This window comes from Argiope bruennichi, chromosome 5 (genome assembly GCF_947563725.1).
Source record: "Argiope bruennichi chromosome 5, qqArgBrue1.1, whole genome shotgun sequence".
Taxonomy (NCBI): Eukaryota; Metazoa; Arthropoda; class Arachnida; order Araneae; family Araneidae; genus Argiope; species Argiope bruennichi.
The window spans coordinates 65,840,338-65,860,433 of NC_079155.1; the positions used below are offsets into that span (position 1 = coordinate 65,840,338).

General features: G+C 28.1%; 1 protein-coding gene across 1 annotated transcript in view; it reads right to left on the minus strand.

Annotated features, from left to right (window-relative positions):
* LOC129969275 (potassium voltage-gated channel subfamily KQT member 4-like) overlaps nucleotides 1-18,593 on the minus strand; it is a 355,767-nt gene extending 337,174 nt beyond the window's left edge. The window contains exon 1 of the mRNA XM_056083765.1: nucleotides 18,185-18,593. Coding sequence (XP_055939740.1) covers nucleotides 18,185-18,525 — 341 coding nt within the window. The 5' untranslated portion in view covers nucleotides 18,526-18,593. The remainder of the gene's footprint in view (nucleotides 1-18,184) is intronic.
* Nucleotides 18,594-20,096: the final 1,503 nt, after the last annotated feature.

Consider the following 20,096-nt stretch of genomic DNA (forward strand, 5'->3'; position numbering starts at 1 on the left):
TACAAAATTTCAAAACAAATTAGTGAAAAATCTATCGTTATAAAAATCACATCTTTACAACATGAATAACTTAAAGTTAATAATTTACACTTTAAAATCAATTTTGGTGACAAACATTATTAATTGCCAAATCTCTAAAAAATATTAGAATATCATATATTCATTGAAAACTCTTAATAGTACAATTTCAAAATTCATTGACAAATTAGCGAAAAATCGATCATAGAAATTACATTAAGATTTGCTACATAATTACTATACATACATGAAGCATTTCAAGACAATAATTTACATTTCAAAACCTATTTTATTAATTTTGGTAACAAATATTATTTATTACCAAAGCTCTGAAAGTATCAAAATATTGTATTTTCATTGAGAACTTATAATTGTATAATCTCAAAAATCATGACTAAATCAGCGAAAAGTTGCTCATAAAAATTGCAAGAATCATTATTTCTTAAGTACTTTAAAGAACATGGCATTTGAAGGTAATAATTCAGAACCTCAAAATAACTTCTTTTATTTTTGGTAACCAATATTTAGCAACAAAAATAACATAAATTGAACAATGCTCCTTTTATATTTCAATAACTGAAGTGTTTGTAACTTTAAAGGAAACACCAGGCAATATTCGAAGCAACATGTGAGAAATGTGCCTTTTCTTTTTCATCTTTGAATATTTCAGTAAAAATAGGTCCCCTCGCCCAACTCGAACGCAAATCCTATATTTACACTGGAGCAGTTAGAGCTGGACTCGAGAACACAAGAGACATCCAACAGTTAAAAATAAACCTTTCCGTCAACACCAAGGGTTCGAACCTTCACCTTCGCAAACAAAAAGAAAAAAAAATATAGAAATAAACCTGCTTAGAGAAGGATTATTTTGTTTGGTGAGAATTTTCGCTTAAAATATGTATTGTCGGAAAAATACCAGCGCCGGAAAGATAATATTTTAAAGAAAGCTTGCAGCTTTGTCGATATTGAACGGCAACTTAAAGGTTTTTCCATCTAAACATTTACCACCAAAATAAATTTTAAATGTCAAAAATCTTCAGCAGTTAATCTATAATTATTTAAAAGAAGTAGTCAAGAGGATGTGAGATTATATTGTTTCATACACGGAAATTGAAAAGAGAAAGAATTCTACAAGTCAAAAGATTTAGTCTTGTGTTTCTGATGAATCCGCATATTTCCTATCTTGATTTTCAGAAAATACATTTTATTTTAGAGTTCTGTTTGTTTGTTTGAACATGAGAGCTCAAAAATATAAAAAAAAGTTCGAGATATGAAATTTGACATGTGAATTCTACACGCAAATATCAGATTTGATAAGCGAAAGTAAGCTACCTGTAATCATGAACCCTGGCGTGTATCAATATTTGTATAAAATATGCAAAGAGAAAAACTATCTGTTTATTCCTATGTGACTGGAGGGCACCTCAAAAATGAATATGAGAAACGTCCGGTAATGGAATCAAGTACAGAATTATAAAGCAATAATTTGTTTTAGAATTATGTTACTACCCAATACTGAAATTAGATGTTATTTGAGTCTCCCCTTGTGGTTGGTTCTCTCCACTCTTGTTGTTACAGAGAGAGGTGGGGGTTGACTGCCTCCCATCAATTAAGGGATTCACTTCCCAAGAGAAGGGCTGTACCGTGGCCGGTGATGGCCCTTAGGACTCAACCACAGTTCCTGCCCAGCCGCTGCGATCCGGTAATTTAGTTTATCCTTGTGCCTTAGGGCGGGTCGGAGTAGACAGTTAGTGATTCCTAATCCCTAAATCAAAACCATAAAGATCTAAATTTTTTAAAAAATGGTTCTTTCTATTGAAATTGTAAAATTTTGAAACATTTGAGCCAAAACGAAGATGCACTGTTCCACATTGAATCCTTATTGCCTTTACTATAACGAAGTTAACCCTTATGCTCATTTTGTATAGTATACCATACATACAACTTTATAAAAATATACTACCACTATAAAATAATTTTTAATAATAAATAAATAAAATATAAATAATACATACGTAAAGAAGCTACCTATATACATTTTTTTTCTTTTCTTCAAAAAAGCAATCTTGCCACGATAAGGGTTAAACATAAAGCACAAAATAATATTAATGCATACCAGCAATCTGAGGAAAGAGATTCACAACTCTTTTTCTGCGAGCAATTTTTTTTTAAAATTTCAGGACACTTAAACTTCTGTTTTTGTTGTCATTATGAATTTCAGATATCAATCGGGTGAATATTTATCGTTTTATATAATCCAGTGATCGGCCAACTCATTAGTCAACAGAGCCAATTATCAACAGTTTAATGAATGAAAACTCTTTAGAAAGCCACATCTTTTAAACTTAAATTTTATAGGTACATATATTTTTATTCATTTAATTAGCTTTCTCTTTGAGTGAGTTTCATCTTAATTAAGTGAAAAATAATATAATAATAGTGACTCGATAGCCACATTTAGCTCATGAGACGCGATTTACCAATCACTGGTATAACCGTATGCAATAACTCAAAAACACAACCATTTAAATAAATGGAGTTTTTGGTATGCTGTCTTGTGAGCCAGATGGTAGATTTGTATAAAAATCTACACTTCAATAGACCAGAGGAAATCGTACAAAACTCATGCTCGTTTTTCTTTATTATACTAGGAAATACAAAAGTGTCTCTACAAGTATGTTGTGTCTCTACATGTAGAAGATGGATGGATGAATCGCGTTTGAGAACTTTGCCACGCCTCTATACATTCAGGGGATGAAGACACTTAACAGGAAAAATCGCAAAATAATGTCACATTAAGTTTATGAGAAAGCTCCTGTTGGTTTCAATAATAATGTCAAGAGAATATCTTGAAAATACCAAATTTTAGCAGAGAGAATTGCTTGTAATTTTCTCTTACCAAATTCAACTTTTCAGTTATTGATGGCACGATTTCCTTATTCCTTACTTTTTGTCGATACATTATTTATAATAAAAAATACTAATTAAATTTAATTTTGTAATCAGAATAAAATTCTATTTTTAATTTAATTGATTAAAGAGAATTATAAACAAGAAAAGTTGACAACAAAATTGAAGGATTCTAATGCTTTTTATTTAATAGTCAATTCAAGAGTAGTTAGAACCTGGTATTTGAAATAGAAGGGTATCGGGAAATTTACAGCGTATTTATTTACATTTCTTTTATTCCCTATGTTTTTGTCAATACATATTTTTATATTAAAAAATTACTAATTAAATTTGATTTTGCAGTTTAAATAAAATGCTTTTTTTTATTTAATTGATTACAGGGACTTAAAAACAAGGAACACTGGCAATAAAAATGCGAAGAAATTGATACTACTTCGTTATTACTAGGGATTGGAACACCGGACCAAAATTACAATATTAGTTTTCGGTATTTTTTAGATCTTAATACCGGGATACCGGTTTTAATACCGGTATTAGAAATTTTAGAAAAAGAAAGAAAACAAAGGTGTTTCTTTGTTTTATTTGCCAGTTTTATTAGAAAGGGTAAATATCACAAAAAATAATTTGTAACTTAAAAATTATAACAGTATATAAAGAATCACAAAAAAGTAAAGGAACAACTTATTTATTTAAATCACAAAAAAGTGTAAATATCACTATTCAGTCTATGGTACTATTAAAAATTTTTGAAATGTGATCTTAAAAAACATATTGCATCAATTGTGCTGTCATTAAGCCTGAAAAGTAATTTTGTGCAAAAATTACTAGTTGTCGAAAACGCTCTTTCGGCATCTACGATAGTTAGTGGTACTGTAAGCAATGCGTGATATACTTTTTCCAAGTATTTACCTCTAAATCCCTCATCTTCAAATAAATCGATTTCTTATCGGATGGCTTTGGATATAGCTGATTTCTGTATTGCATTTTGGTTCGTTGAAATTTTCTTATTTATCGCTAATTCTAATTTTTGTTCAAGAGACAATTCCTTTTCACTATCGACATTAGTGTCATCATAATCTTCGATAACTGAACAGAATTCTTTTGAATGTGGATAGGTTTGAGGGTAAAAAATTTTAAGAAAATTTACTATAAACTTAATCTGATTTGAATTTGTTATTTTCTTTTCTTTTTCATTTCCATTTTCAAAATTATTATAATTATGTAAATACCATAAGACATTTTCTATTTCGATATGCCTTTCTTCTGTGTGATTTTTGAATGTAATATATAATCTTCAGATAGTGATGTGTGCTGTTCTAGTGTGATGTGTGCTGTTAGGAGTAAACGGTGCCAACGTGTTTTAAAATCTAATATTAACATATATTCTGTTTTATTTTCAGTTAGTATGTTTTTTAATAATATGTCATTTTTTTATAGAGGAACGTTTAAATATCTTAACAATTTTTCGAACTTTATAAATTATAGGAAGCAATTCTTGATGTGTTAATATTTCATCCTCATTAGGAATAACTTCTTCAACAATTACATTGTTATTATCTTCATTGTCAATATCACTCTCACTCTTACTCTCTTCAAAATTGGAATCCGAAGTTTCTATATCCACAGTATTGTGATTCTTCTGTTCTTTATTTTTTTGGTATAATACATCTATTATTCCTAACTGAATTAAATGAGCATAGCACAATTGCTGATTTGCACCAATCAACTTTCCAACTTTTTTCATAACTGTTGCTCCATCAGTCATTATGAATAAAATTTCTTCTTTCAGGGATAATCCTTGTTTCGCTAATTTAGATTTAAGCAATTAATGAATCCATTAATTAGTTAATTAATTTCGTCCGTTAAGGAGACATAAAAACAAAAACGTATACTATTTTGCTATGTTGGCGATCCCTGAACATATAGTGGAGACAGTTTTAAAAATTTCTAGTAAATACCGAAAAACCGGTATTTAAACTTGTGAATACCGGTATTACAAAATTGTATAAATGGCTCAAAATACCGGTATTCGGTATCCAGGTATACCGGTATTGCAATCCCTAGTTATTACTTGATTTTCGAAATAGTGGGGTATCGAGAGGTTCACAGTGTTTGCTTACAACAAATCAGAAAACTCGTTAATACATTTCCCTGAATTATTTTTTCAATTCTTTAGGTTCATCATACATTCTAAATTAAAATATTGAAATCGAAAGTAAAATACGTTTTCAATAGACAAAATCGCATTTTCCCATCAGATTGAATTGCTTAACATAAAAAAAAATCAAGCAAATGTAAATAAAAGAAAAACTCTAATTGAAAAATAGAAGCAAATTCTTTCTTTTCTTGCTTTAAAGACTTTACCTTAGCAGTTATATAGAGTTATTAGAAGACGCTGATCAGGTTTAAAATATTCATTTCTAACGAACGATAATAGATAGAAACATACGATACATAACTAGATAGAAGAAAGTTCAAATTTTTATTTCATGTATTGGAATAATTTTTGGCGAAAAAGAGCTGTTGCCTTTTTACGATGCTGTGTGTTTGTTGCTGTTTGCGTGCACCGTTGCAGTGTAGCATGCATTTCATTGTAAATCCGGAAAGACAGCATATTAAGTAGAGAAAATGACTTCACATTACTGGACAGAAGAAAGTACAAAATCTTATATCATACGGTCAGCATGAGCTCCATTTTTTATTCGAAAATATCAAACTGGAAATTTATATCTTGTTACATATGTAGTAGTGTCCCTAATTATTGAAATCACTGCTGTAAAAATACGATCTCCCGATCTTGAAAAGTATAAAATCACACTGTCCTTTAATTAGTCCCATAGTTAGGGCTCTGTTTGGAAACAGTTTGGATGTGCCCAGCATTTTCATCTCATGTGCGAGGATAGCCGATGGAAACCTTTGACCTTTTGCAAATGCAACCTTTTTCTACGAATTTCTTGTACCAGTTGTAAATTTGTTCATGATAAGACTGCTCATTCTGGAGCTTACAATGAAATGCACACCACATTGCAACAATGGATTCAGTTTTTGTAAAAGCAACCAACAACAACGTCGTTTGTCGCATAATTATTCAAATATATAAAACAAAAATTTAAACTTTCTTCTAATCAATGATATATCGTAAATATTTTTATCTATTATATTTCATTAGAAATAAATATTTTAATTCTATTTTATCTTTTAGAATAACCCTGTATTTTTAATTTAAGTAATATCCTATATTATAATGAAGTTCTTTTAAGGAGATTTTTCAATTTACTATCCAATATATCTACAAATATCTTATTAAATATATTTTTAATAACAAACTTATTACCAATTTGATTTTTTCCTTGCAGAAAATATATTACATAAAAAATATAAGTATTCTTGTTATGGGATTTATTAAATTGGATTTGGAGTAAAATTAAGTACATACTGGAATATATAAAATATACATTTTATCAATAGATAACAAGTTTTTAAATATTCAGAAACTAAATAGATAATATATATCAAAATGGTCTTATAATTTTCTGGAAACAGGGTTCAATTTTTTCACTGTTAACTAATTCAATAACATATTAAGTTTTTTTAATGAGTGGTAGTTATTTTAGATAAATTAGTGAACTTTGAGTTTCGAAGAAGCGGTACTGAAAATAAAAATGCCTCTCGTTTCATGAAATTTAAAACTATGAGGCACAGTCAAGAAAATCCTAATTTTTTTCTACACTTTCTACAAATTAAAAGTTAAATTTTAGTTAGAAATGCGACAGCAAGATACCTCTTAAACTCTTATCTTTACTTAAACCGGAAATTATATGGCAAATATTTTTTTTCTAGATAGAAATAATAGTATTTAAATAAAGCTCTTTCCTTAAATTATTTTGAATCGATAAAAACAACCCTGAAAAACGCAGCTTTATTAATGTGCTAAAAATGAGAGATTTTTATATTCTAATTATTATTTTATTTTAATATTAATTAAATATCTTGTAATTTCAAAAAAATCTCTTATTAAATTCTGTATAAGTTAGGCCACTTGTTCGATATTTTATGGAACCTTTCGCCTAAATGACAGTTTAAGTTCTATAAATATTACGATAGTGTAGAGTTATGGAGAATACATTAGTATATAAAATTTTACAACTGTAGAGCGTTATGAAATAAATGTAAAAAGGATTACAAACTTTAATTTTTACAAGCATGAAATAAATCGTTAAATGAATGTGTTTGAAAACCTTTTATCCAAATGATTTTAATGGGAATAAAAAGTCATTATTTATAAAGTGATAAAATTATCCCATACAATCTTTGAATAGAATAATGAAAAAAATAATCTTTATTGTGTAATATAATTTCGATATTGTGAACTAAAAATTTAATCAAAATATATGCTAAACTGAGTTATGTAACATCATATAGGACGAAGTGGGCTGATGGTAAGGTCTCTGTTTAAATCTGTTGAAACTAAATGTACTTCCACTAATATAGTGCGAAAGCTTGGGGAGAGGGCTGTCCAAGTGTCCTCGTATTCTGATCATGTTTCAGACTTACGAGGGTCGACTCAAAATAGTCCTACTGATGCTTTAAAATGAGATATTAATATAATTAACCTAAACTAACATAAATAGCACATTAACATGCAAAACTTGTTTTCTCTCAAAACTAGAACAAATCGAAAAATAGATTTAACTGCCTTATTTTGAATTGTTAAATTGTTCGCTTTTAATATTTATAAATTGTGATGCTTATTTCAATATGATGATAATTTGGTTTTGTTTCGCTCTAGTTTTCAATGCAACAGTTTTACCATATAAATATGTATTAACTTTCCTTAACATGCGAAAAATTGGCATCGATTGCATTAAAAGATACTCAGAAATTATAAAAGATGCTTAGAATTTGTATGTTTTATTCCAGAAGTGCTTCAATTTTCTCTCTCTTTAAGACTGAAATTTTCAAATCAAATATTAATGATTGATAGACACAATTATTTTTAATTCTTCGTCAGTCCTTTTTGAAAAACATAACGTTAACAAAGTTGTTCTCAATCATAACATATATAATTAAATTTTCGTAACCTGAAAATATAAATATATTAAAGCTCATTTTGAAATTATAAACGCTGATTGGAATTTGCACTTTCCATTCATACTTTTCTAGAATGCAGTCAGTTGTATGCCTTTTGGGGACTGAAATTTCAAACATTAATGTGTAATAATTCATCATCAGTGATTTTAGAAAATCATAATTAATATAAAATCTTTGGAGAAACGTAGGAAAATAAATAAATATCTATTTTAGTAATCTAACTAGCTATCTTCCTTCCTAAAAATAAATCTGAAGTAGTTCTCTGTTTTAAATAACAATTTGCGAGCAGTTTCTGTTCAGTGTCAATAGCTCCGACTCGGGGAGGGAGGTGCACCTCGTAATTGAGAAAGAAAAGTTTCTGCTATGGTGGTTGGTTCTCGCCACCTTAGTGGGTGCAGAAAAAGGTAGGGATCGGCTGCCTCCCATCGATGGCAGGGCATACATCCGAAGGGAAGGATTATACCATGGCCGGTGATGGCTCTTAGGACTGAACTATATTTCCCGCCAGTGTTGCTGTTGCGGTGGTCCGGTCATTCAGATTTTGCCGTGTGTCTCCGGGCGGGTCGGAGAATCCAGTTATAGGTAGAGTGTCAATAGTTGTTTTCATTCTTATCATTCTAGAAATCTGTTTACAGAGACATCATTAAATTATTTTATGGTTTCAAAAACTGAGTAGAAATTATAATAGCCTTTTCCTTTTGCAAAACAATCTTAGGCAATTTGTAAATGCTGATCTGTAGACAGTAATTCATTGCTTCTTCTGAAATGGTAATTTTTTTCTTCCTCTGGTGTTTTTTCTTAATTTCTGTTGGCAAATATATTGGTAACTAATAAAGGAAAGCATAAATAGAAAACAGAAAAGAATTCTTTCTATTTTCTAGGTATCCATAAATCTGCTACGTTGCTTTGCAGCCATTGCTGCACCATTCTTTTAGAATAATATTCGGTGTTGTATGTGGTCATTAGCATCAAAACAATCATCATCAAATTTCTGTTTCTATCACAATTATCGGCTTGATTATATTGAAATACATCATTCCTTTTTATATTTTTAGCTCTCTAACAATAAATTGGTGTAGACAGTTTCCAGAATTAAAATTCAGTCTTGTTTTTCCATTCTTATTATAAAAATATGCAAGAAATTTAAGTAAAGTTTGCTGGGATGATAATCTTTTTCCCACTGATGATTTTTCTTAATTTCTATTGGAAAATATATTGCCAACTAATGAAGGAAGGCATAAATTGAAAAAAAAAACATTCTTTCTATTCCTCTAGATATTCTTAAATATGTTATTCTGCTTTATATTCATCATTTATCATTCTTCTAGAATATTTTTCGGTGATGAATATGATTATTAGCATTAAAATAATTATCATTTTTCTGTCACGCAGTCTTGATTATATTGACATACATCATTCCTTTTTTATATTTTTAGCTGTCTAACAATAAATTGGTGTTGACAGTTTCCAATAATTCAATCTCATTTTTTTTTCCATTCTTAAAGTAAATATAAGGAAGAAATTTGCGTACATTTCACTTCTATAAATTTTTTAGAATAATAATTGGTAATTACTTGAGATATATGAATACTCAGATTCTTAATACTATATTCATTAATGTTAGAATTATTATTATTATTAGAGAAATATTAATACTATATTCATTACTTAAGAATAATTGCTTAATACTTGGGAATATCAATATGTTAGATGCTATTTCTTTAAATTTCTCCTTCGAGGAATGTATTTATTATTCAATGTATAAATAGTTAATTCTGTTCAATGCAAAAAAGTGGTTCGGAAATACCATCAATTCACATGATAAAAGTTAATTCAAACGTCAAGTGACATTTAAATACATATTGCCTTATACAATGCAGTGACGTGAACTCATTTCTTTCACTTCAAAGATGCGCAATGGATGCCAAGATAAACTTGGCTCGAGATTTGACATGTGACAAGTTATGATAAATTACAGCGGTGGATTTAGACAATTTGCTGCCGTAAGCAGTGGGCATTTTCAAAACCATCTTTGAATAAACTGGTCTGTTAAGGTTCGATACGTTTTAACATTTTAAACTTAAACAATATGTTAATGATTTATCTTAGATTATTTATTTTATTTTACTCATTTTGTGAAAATTTATTAAATGTCATTTTCAATTATTTACAATGACTATATGATATTCACGGTCATAAACATTTATGTTTAAACAGATAAATCATTAGTTATTACAGTATTTATAAATACTGCACTGACAAAGTGAGTGTAATCAAATCTTTAGGTACCTAACAAATTTCACTTGATGAAGTCTTAATATTATCCTAATATTTTATAATATATAATTTAAAATTTTTATAGATTTATTCATGTGGCAACTAAGTAACTAATATTTTAAGTTTACTTTTGTACGCCTTTTTCTCAATTCAGCTGCATAAGCAGCTGTCTAATTGGAAGCCACTCCTGATAAATTTATTAAGGAATGAGAGCTATTTTGGAACATTGCTTTCATATGGTTAAATGATGAGAACAACGCCTAAACCGACAACAATTGTCCGAACATTCGTAACAAATTAGTGACGAAAATGTATGACTCTAAATGTCATAGTTTATTTGCTACGTGCCCATTTTGGTGAAATGGGGCTTGAAATAGGTGCCGCATCCAGGACCTTATGAAGAACTTGTACATTTATCTTATTAATATAAAATGAAAATGTCTTCTTTATAGATGTTTTGATTATAGGAGACATCTAGACAGTGGTAGCCTCGGTAAATATAAAAATATAGCAATTTAAAGTTCTATATGTAAATACATTGGTTTACCTATTTGGCCAATTATTTTAAGTCTTCCTTTTAATGCTTTCATTATTTTTGTTCAAATCTTAGAGTTAATAAATTTTATTGTCTTTTATCTCTCGTAACAAAAGAAATACATAAAAAGGAACAATATTGCTCTTCTTATGAGGATTCGAGCAATCTTACTAGCAAAGGTACATTCGACTGCTGACCTAAACTCAAAGGCCTTAAGTTTTTATTCTCAATAGAGATCAGTATACTGAAAAACTGCAGACTCAATTAAAGTGTGTTCTATATTCTTGCCATTTTTTTCATTTTATATATTATAAAATAATAAGCAACTTTCATATAAAAAGGAAAGATGAATATATAATTTAACAAACATGATCAATTTTGGACGTATACGTACAGTTTTCCGACCTTAAAATTTCAGTAAATTGTTTTCTTCAAGTGGTCTTTAAATCTAATATTTTACAGACCATTTTCTAAAGTATTTTTTTTATAAAGGAGTTATCAAATAAACATGAAATAAATGATTACGAGAATATTACCTGAAGCTAGAATTTTGAAAATAACTGTAGGATCTATAAGAAATTTGCTATTTTCAAATGCAAGAAAATTTACGAATACAATCTATAAGCAGAAATATATAATTTAGAAAATAAAAAAATTGTTATCATAACATAATGATTCACATTACTTTTACTACGTTTTGTATGATCATAATTTATTATGAGCTGTCTGGATTTACTACTAACGATGCGAATTTTATTTTGCCCAATTAAAGCTGTAAAAATACAATGGGTTACTTGAAAAATAATCATTTTTAATACAAACATAACAGGACCTAAAATATTCATGTAAAGGCCGAGGTAATATTTGTTTGCTATTATTTCACATTGTTAGGCAAAATATAAGCAAAACCAAGGAAAATCTCTTCATGACTCAAACTAGGAATATCAAAAGTATTACGCAGATGAAGATATATTATGAAATCAAAAATAACTAGATGATTATTTTGACTAAATTCAGCATTTGCATTTTTAAATATCGTTTGGTGTATTTATTTGTCTTCTAATTACGAAATTGTATTAGGCAAATGAATTTTGAGTGAAGGAAGATTTTCATTTTATTCTTTCTGTAATTTTGTGAAAATACAATGTAGAATAGTTATAAAAAATCTAAAGTTATAAAGCAAATTAAAATTTTTCATGAACTCTAGTTCATTAACGACTCTAAAATATGCACTATTATTTGAATTGGATATACTGAGTGGGAATAAAATTATTTTGAAGGTACTGACAACTAAAATTAGTGACCGAAATGAAAGTAAATTTTGCACCAACACTGGAAGATACAGACGATACTAATTCGGTAAAATATAAATAATAATTTTGAGAAGAAAAAAAAATTCCTTTCATAATATTTTACAAGCAAAGGAGCATTCAGCCAAGATAAGAAACCTATTAAGTACAAATCAGCAACCAAGAAAATAACTGTGGATTGATTGTTAGCATTCTTCTTTTTCAGATAAATAAGTGGCACTGCTGTCAAGTACGATTTAGAAATATATCTATTCTACTTGGATTGTGAAAATTTACTAATAATATGCGCATGATAGCGCTTGTCAGGAAATAGTTTTGCACAACTCGTCTCCCCATATCCACCATAATTTGAAATCAGATTTGGAATGAAATCAGATTTGATTTCATTATGAAATCAGTATATGTATCAGTATCAATTAGTATAGGAAATCAGATTTGATTTCATTTATAAGTTTTAGTTGCAGATATATCCGAATAAGGAGGTTAATTTTTAGCCACTCAATATTTGAAAATTTATTGTTTGATGTATCTTAATGCGTGGGTGAAGAAAATGATGATCTAGTGGGTGTAATACATACAGTATATTCCGAGACGTTTATAAGCTTCATGGGGCATATAAATAAGACGACTATAAACGGTTTCTTTGTCAAGGAATTAAATAAAAGAAAAAGATAAACACACAAAATGTACACACAACACATGTTTAATAGAAAAGGAATTTTCAACAGCGCAACAATGAAGTTACATGAAAAGTTGCTAGCAAAATTGTATTGTTTCAGATGGAAAATCCTGTAAACACTTAATTTTCGACGTTCTCTGCCTTGAGTTATGTCTATGAATCGAATTACCTAACTGATCGTATGCTATTTTAATTTTTAAATACAATAAAAAGAGGGTTATCAAATTCCTCAATATGTGTAAATCAAAGGCATATCAAGTAACAGCCATCTTATGAAATATTCCCAATACATGTTGAATATACTTCGTCCTTTCTTACATTGCATCTGTCATTCTGCAGACAATCTCTAATGATAATTCGCCTTCAACTGCATTTTTTTGGCTACTGTGAATTTGTATACTATTATATTCACAACAGCATAAATTAACAATACACAATTTTCTTATGGTGAACATTTTATCAGGTGAATTATTATTATTATTATTGATTTAATTTACTGACCAAGAATCTTTTGTAGAGGTACCACTTTAATTTTGCAATCCTACAGTATATTGTGAAAATATCTCACTTTTATATGCATGAACAATCCTTAAGTTTTTACCTACGAAAATTCATCTTTTAGTGATCTTTACCTATTCATCTTTTAGTGATCTTGCGTATATATGGTAGCTCGAGACTGTCCAGATCGTCATTATAGAGTTAATGTATAATTTTCTTGGGACATCCTACGTATTGCATTAAAAACCAATGTTTGTCCAGTTGTGTAAGCATAATTTTATCAAAATGAGAGTCTCTATTTGTAATATTATTTTGTGTTTAAATTCTTCAGAATAAAAAAATAATCTAAATACTTAATTCAATATACTATGACATCATAGAGAGAAGAATTGAAAACTTATCTCTTTTTATCTTGAATAAACATTTATATGTTTACTTTTTATCCAAATTCCAAAATTTAAATGAACAGTTACTGGCAAGAAAACCAGTTTTTAGAAAATAATAGTTTTGATTACAAATAAAAGATAGTGAAAATACCTTAAGAGGGTATAAAAAACTTGCTGTCTCAACTCATAAAAATATGAAATTCACAAGAATACAAAAATATTGATACAAATATAAAAGTAATTATTTAGTAAGTAAGAAAATAACTCCTCACGTTATTAATGTCAGAAAAATTGTATTAAATTCATTTTGCTAAATGCAAGAAGAAACTAATAGTAGTTAAGTGGGTCGGAGAAGTAAAAAAATGTGTAGTTATACTGGAAATGGTTAAATATTTCATCTTGGTGGCGGAAGAAGTTTTCAGAAAGGCAAATGAAAATTATGGAAGAACTGCGGAAAACAGCATTATTGATGATGTTGTCCGAGACAAACTGCTTTGGACTTCTCATAAAAATACCACTACTTAGCACCGGTTCTTTTAAAGGGGACTGTATAAAAAAAATTCTGTTAAAGTTTTTAAGAAGAAACGAAGATTTTAGAGAAACAGACTTAAATTATTCAGCAAATTAATTATGATGTGGGGCCAGTATGATATGAAAGGAGGGTGCAAAAGATGTCATAAAATTATTTAATATGAAAGATTAAATTATAAAATAAGGGTAAAAAATATTTTTCTTAAAAAGTTAGCAAAATTTATGATAAACAGTTTATTTGTAAATATGTTACTATAAATTACTGGGATTCAAGTATTTAATGGAATATCTACGCTAGGATGAAATATGGGAATTAATTTGAGTTTATAAAGCTAGGAAAAGTTTTTGAAGAAAATTCATTTACAAATTGAAGAATATCAAATTCAGAGATTTTGAGAAAATTCCATTTGTTTATGGGAGGTGAAAAGAATTAAAATATTAATTAACTAAATTTTTAAGTAGAGTAGATTAATGTATTACTCTTAGATGCTTTAAAAATAAATAATTTCGAATTTTGACATTATCAGTTCTCAAGAAATGCTTTCATTACCTCAAATTAAAATAATCTTCACTAGTTGCTTGAATTTCTTAAAAAATCCTAATTCCAAAAATTCGTATATCTCGGATTTCTAAAATTCGTATAGCTCAGTAAATATATGGCTTTAGAACTTATTCAATGAATTAATTAATATTATTAGGTTTCGTGAAGAAGACCAAAAATATTTTAATTTTGATTTCTCTGAAATATATAAAAATAATCAGATTCTGAAAAAAAAATTGAAAGATTTTATTGCAGATTTTTTAAAATTATTCTTTTTAAAGAAAATTTTCAGATATAAACAAATTAGACGGCAGATTATTATTTTTTTAGCGTAAATTGAATGGAATAAATATATGATAATTTTACATAGAAGGAGAGAGTCACAAAATTGAAATCGCTCTCTAAATTTTCCAAAGCAATAGAAATAAAATATTTTGCTATTAATTTACAAATCCTAAAATATTAAATGAGCATAGAAAATTGTTTCTGATTACGAATTTTTTAAATTATGATTTTGTACGATTTAAACCTATAAAAGTGGAAATTTCGTTCTAAATCAATTTTTTTCAATGAAATCATTGAAAACTGAATGAAAATTAAGTTATTTTTATTAATTTCATCATATTGTTATAAAAGGCTGTAACAAACGAGTGATTTTTTTGTCGTTGTATTTGATTTAATTGCTGTATAAATAAAGACGAGAGTACTTAAATTCAAAATCCTTACCATTATTCCAAATTATTAAAAACAGTTTTTAGTAGTATAAATGAAAAATTCAAATTATGAAAAAAAATTATAGTAATTAAAAATTATTGATTCCTTTGAGACCTTTGCAGTAAAATTATCATATTGAAATTCGCAACAGGAAAAAATAAATATGCAAGACATGAATAAAGTAAATGTTAGAAAAGATTTAACAATTTCTCTTAAATTTTTTTTTATATCGTTTAATATCTGGATTACATTCTAGGTAAGAAACAGAACTGATAGAAACAATATTGAAATTAGAATGTAAACTTCAAATAACTGAAAAATTAAAAAAATAATAATAAATTTGAATTCGATTTAACTTGATTTGAAAATTGGTTGAATTTAACAAGAAACCTCATCTACACTTAATTAAATAAAAAAAAATTATGTCAGTAAATTAGTAAAAGAACAAAGTTCCTAGATAAATTATTTTTTTGAAAAGAGTTTTTCTAAAGTTTGATATTATCTCATCCTTACATCTCAATCCTTACTTTATAATTCTTTAAAAAGACATTACGGGATTTCATAATTATTTATTTACTTTAAAATTCATTATTATATGACACCATTCTTTCTGGATAGAAATTAAATTTAATTAATTAATTCGTAAATAATTTTTTAAATAAAAATATGAAAATAACATTTTCGAATACGGACTTCATTATAATACACCATTTCTAATCGAAAAGTATATTATAAAATTTTATCTTGATAAGCATCAACTAAATCATGTTAAATAAAATTTATGATAATGTTACTCTTCTGAATTATTTTTTTTGTCTATTGGATTGTTTGAAGTTTTATGGCGCAAGAGACATGATGTTGACAATGCTTTTGTCTATAATTTGATTTTAAAACTTTTTCTTTAAAAACGTTCTGCATTTTTTCATGCCATATATTTCTGTAAAATTTTTATCAAGATATAGAATAATTTTTCGATAAAGACTTATTTTGGAATTTTCAACTTCTCATCAATCGGACGAGAATATAATATGCTAATAACTATACATAATTAGAATGCTAAAAGCAGAAGAAAAATCAATCCACTACATCTTTGTAAATTGCTAATATGAAACAAAAAAGAATCTTAAAGAAATTTTAAAAATTTAAATTCGAAGAATAGAAACAATATCGTCTATTTCTCATACAATTTATTTCAGGTGTATAATAGGATCATTATTTTCTCTGAGAAAACTTTCGATTTCTAGTTTAATAGTTATAGTGATTTCATTCAAATGAGATTTAGAAAAATCCAATAAAGATAATTACTTAAGAATGAAAAAAATCGAATCAATTTGTGTATAAAGAAGTATATCAAAAATTTTTTAAAAAAGAATTACATTATTCAACATTATTTTATGTGTCATCTAAACAATTTTTTCAAAGTTTAAACTTTTCTTGAAATTGAAAACTTTAAAAACTTTAAGAACTTTGACAAAAATCACATGATTAAATCGAAAGAAGGTAGACATTTTATTTTTGATTTAAATAAGCGAAACTTTTTGGATAAAATCAGGCTTTTGAATTAAATAATTAACATAATGACAATTTTTCAATAATACTTTTATTTTAGTTTCACTTTAAATTATGTCAATGTTTCGAGCATTTCTTTAAGAATTACGCAATTGAGAATGTATTTTTATAAAACATGAGAAATCATACTAATGTATTTAGAGTATAATTGAAGGGATGAATTGTTTATGATATAAATAAATTATAGTTAACGTTTTATTTTTATTACCGTAAATTATAAACACAATTTCAACAGAATGCAAAAATATTCTAAATTTATGGAATGTGACGCAATTTTCATCAAAATTCATTTAAATTAATCAAAATATTTATACATTAAAAATAACTGTACATGTTAAAATTAAATTATTTCTAAAATGTTTTGAGTTTCATGCATCATTTTGATTGTCGTCTGCGTTTTCTGAATGCCGAATTTTCGTCTAGTACATTAGACAACATAATTTATTTGTTCACTAGCTTCAATAGTCCTATTGACTCATAAGATAAAATAAGGCAATGTATTTTTTTTTACATATCTATTGCATTTTTAAGTTTGAGATAATTAATCTAAATAATAAAAAAGGAACCTTAAGTCAGAAACCTCATAATTATCTTTTTGGCTTGATTTATTGGTCTTGCTTTTATCTGTGTTGATTGCACGAGTCGCTGCCTTTTATGCTTTAAGATTTATTTAACAAATTTAACATAAAGAATACTAGCACACAAAGATAAACACAAAGATATTCATATCTCACTATTTACAAATATTATCCCAGATTAGTAAAATTATCACGTTATTTATATATTACTGCCCTAGATTGATTTTTAAGTTATTAAAATTCTGATTAATATTTTTACTACCCAACTTAACTCTTTTATGAATATCTACAATCCAGGAAGCAATTTGTTAGATTTGTCTTCAATGAAATGAATGGCTTGTCTTCTTAGAAATTATATGTGAATTATCATTATGTCATCAGTATTGTTACTTGTTTTCATGTGAAGCTATAAGGTAATCCAGCTGAAGCTATAAGGTAAACGCAAAAATATACTTTTTACTTTCGAGTAACCACTAAGAATTTCATAAGGTTGGTTTAGGGTTTACCAACACTCATGCCAATAAAAGAAGCTGTTTTAGAAACTTACAGTGACAGATGGTAAGTTATGGCTTTCCATCCTCTTGGTCTCTCCAAGAAGTTATTCACCACTTGCTGCCTCTTCCTGCAGGCCGCGTCTTTTTGCCGATTTTTCCTACTTGTTTTACCATCAATCAGGCCTACTTTTGCACTCGAGGTGGAATCTCTCCTGCAGTCGTCATCCCCCTCATCTCTCCCGCGATCGCGGCTTTTCTTCCGCGCGTCGAAACGTCCACCTAAATCGAAAAGCTCGATGAAGGCGACGCGAATCTCGCCCTGGCCGGACCGCGAGCAACCGGACATGAGGGAGTGATCGGTCTTGTCTGACCGGACACATGCTCTCCGGGTCATCCGGTCGTCACCATAGCGAGAAGGCCGGACCCACACACAACAACACAAAACTGACGACCGCCAGGGTGCAGTTCTTTTTCCTCTTGCCACTCAGTCACAGAAGTTTTGCGGAGAAAAGAAGTGGAAAAAGGGGGAACAGCGCGCGCTTTGTGAAGTCTCCGCCGCGCGATGAATGATGGGTAAAAAGAGAGCCACGTGACTTTTTAAGGAATGGGGGAGGAAAATAAAGGATTTCGTCCACCGTCTGGGAGGCATAACTCAATTTTAAGATGATGGGAAGAGAGGGTGAGTGTAACGTCAGACAAAACTGCTCTGGTGTTCATATTAGAGTAAAGGTGTCTTTTTTGCAAAGATGGACATACTAGCACAGAAATTCTTCATTATTTTCCAGTTGTTTGACGAGAAAAAATCAATAAATGTCATAGTTCGAAAGTTCAGAACTTCGGATGGTTAAATTCTGCTTGTGATTCTACTGAAAATTCCTTAACTTTTAGTCATTTGTTTAATTTTCTAGGAGCTGAGAATTAAAGAATAGATTTTAAAATTTAATTTAATTGCAGAACTGTCCTAATGATCAAATTCATGTCAAAGTTTCCTAACTTTGGTTTGAAAACTTAATTTCTTGTTAATAAGTATTCCTACAATAAGCTGTTTTAACCATTTGAAAACAATAATCTAATTCAAGGTTGGTGAAATGATAGTTATTTGTGTTGCTTGAATCACGTTTCGAAGATCACATTTGCTTAAAGAATTTTATTTATCTTGTTTATAAAATCGAAAATATCTTATTAAAAATACTTTAATTTTAATGATTTCTTTACTCAATTATCAAATAACTAGAGGAACATTAAGAACTCGGTTGAAGAATGAAGGTGATTTGTCTGTAAGCTCCGGTTCATAGTTGGTATTTTAAATTTCTTTCCTAAAAGAACAGCTCCTATTAAACAGAAAAATTAAAAATGAAATTAGTTATTCATTTGTCAATGAAATTTTAAATTAAAGTAAAATAGCAGTAAAAAAATATTCTATAAAGAAATGCACAATCTTGTAGAAAAAATTGTAGGAAATTATGTTAAATTTTTGTAATTGTCTTCACTTATTAAATAGTGAATTACCCATGTGATAAGGTTACTCTTTTCATTTTGATATGTTTTTATAAGAAAAAATTGCTATTTTTTCGTATCTGTGCTGTTTACAATTAAAAAAAAAAGAGGAAAATGTAACTTTGACCATAAGTGCCAATGGAAATGTTAATACCGGTGTATTTACTAAAATTATGCCCACTGTGGCCTGAAGTATCAAACAATGGCATAATTAAGAAACATGAAACGAGGAAGAGATCAAGGATTTTATTTTCGGATTATGTATTTAACCAGGAACATTCACAATATGGTAGATTTTAATAACTAGTTATTAGCTGCTGTAGTTCTTCAGATTATTTTCCAAGTAAAAAACTATTATTGTAAATAAATTTTTGACGATATAAAAAAGTTAATTAAAAATTATTGAATATAATTTTTTATTAAATTTATAAATAATATACGAATTTTGATATTAAACATTTTTCCAAT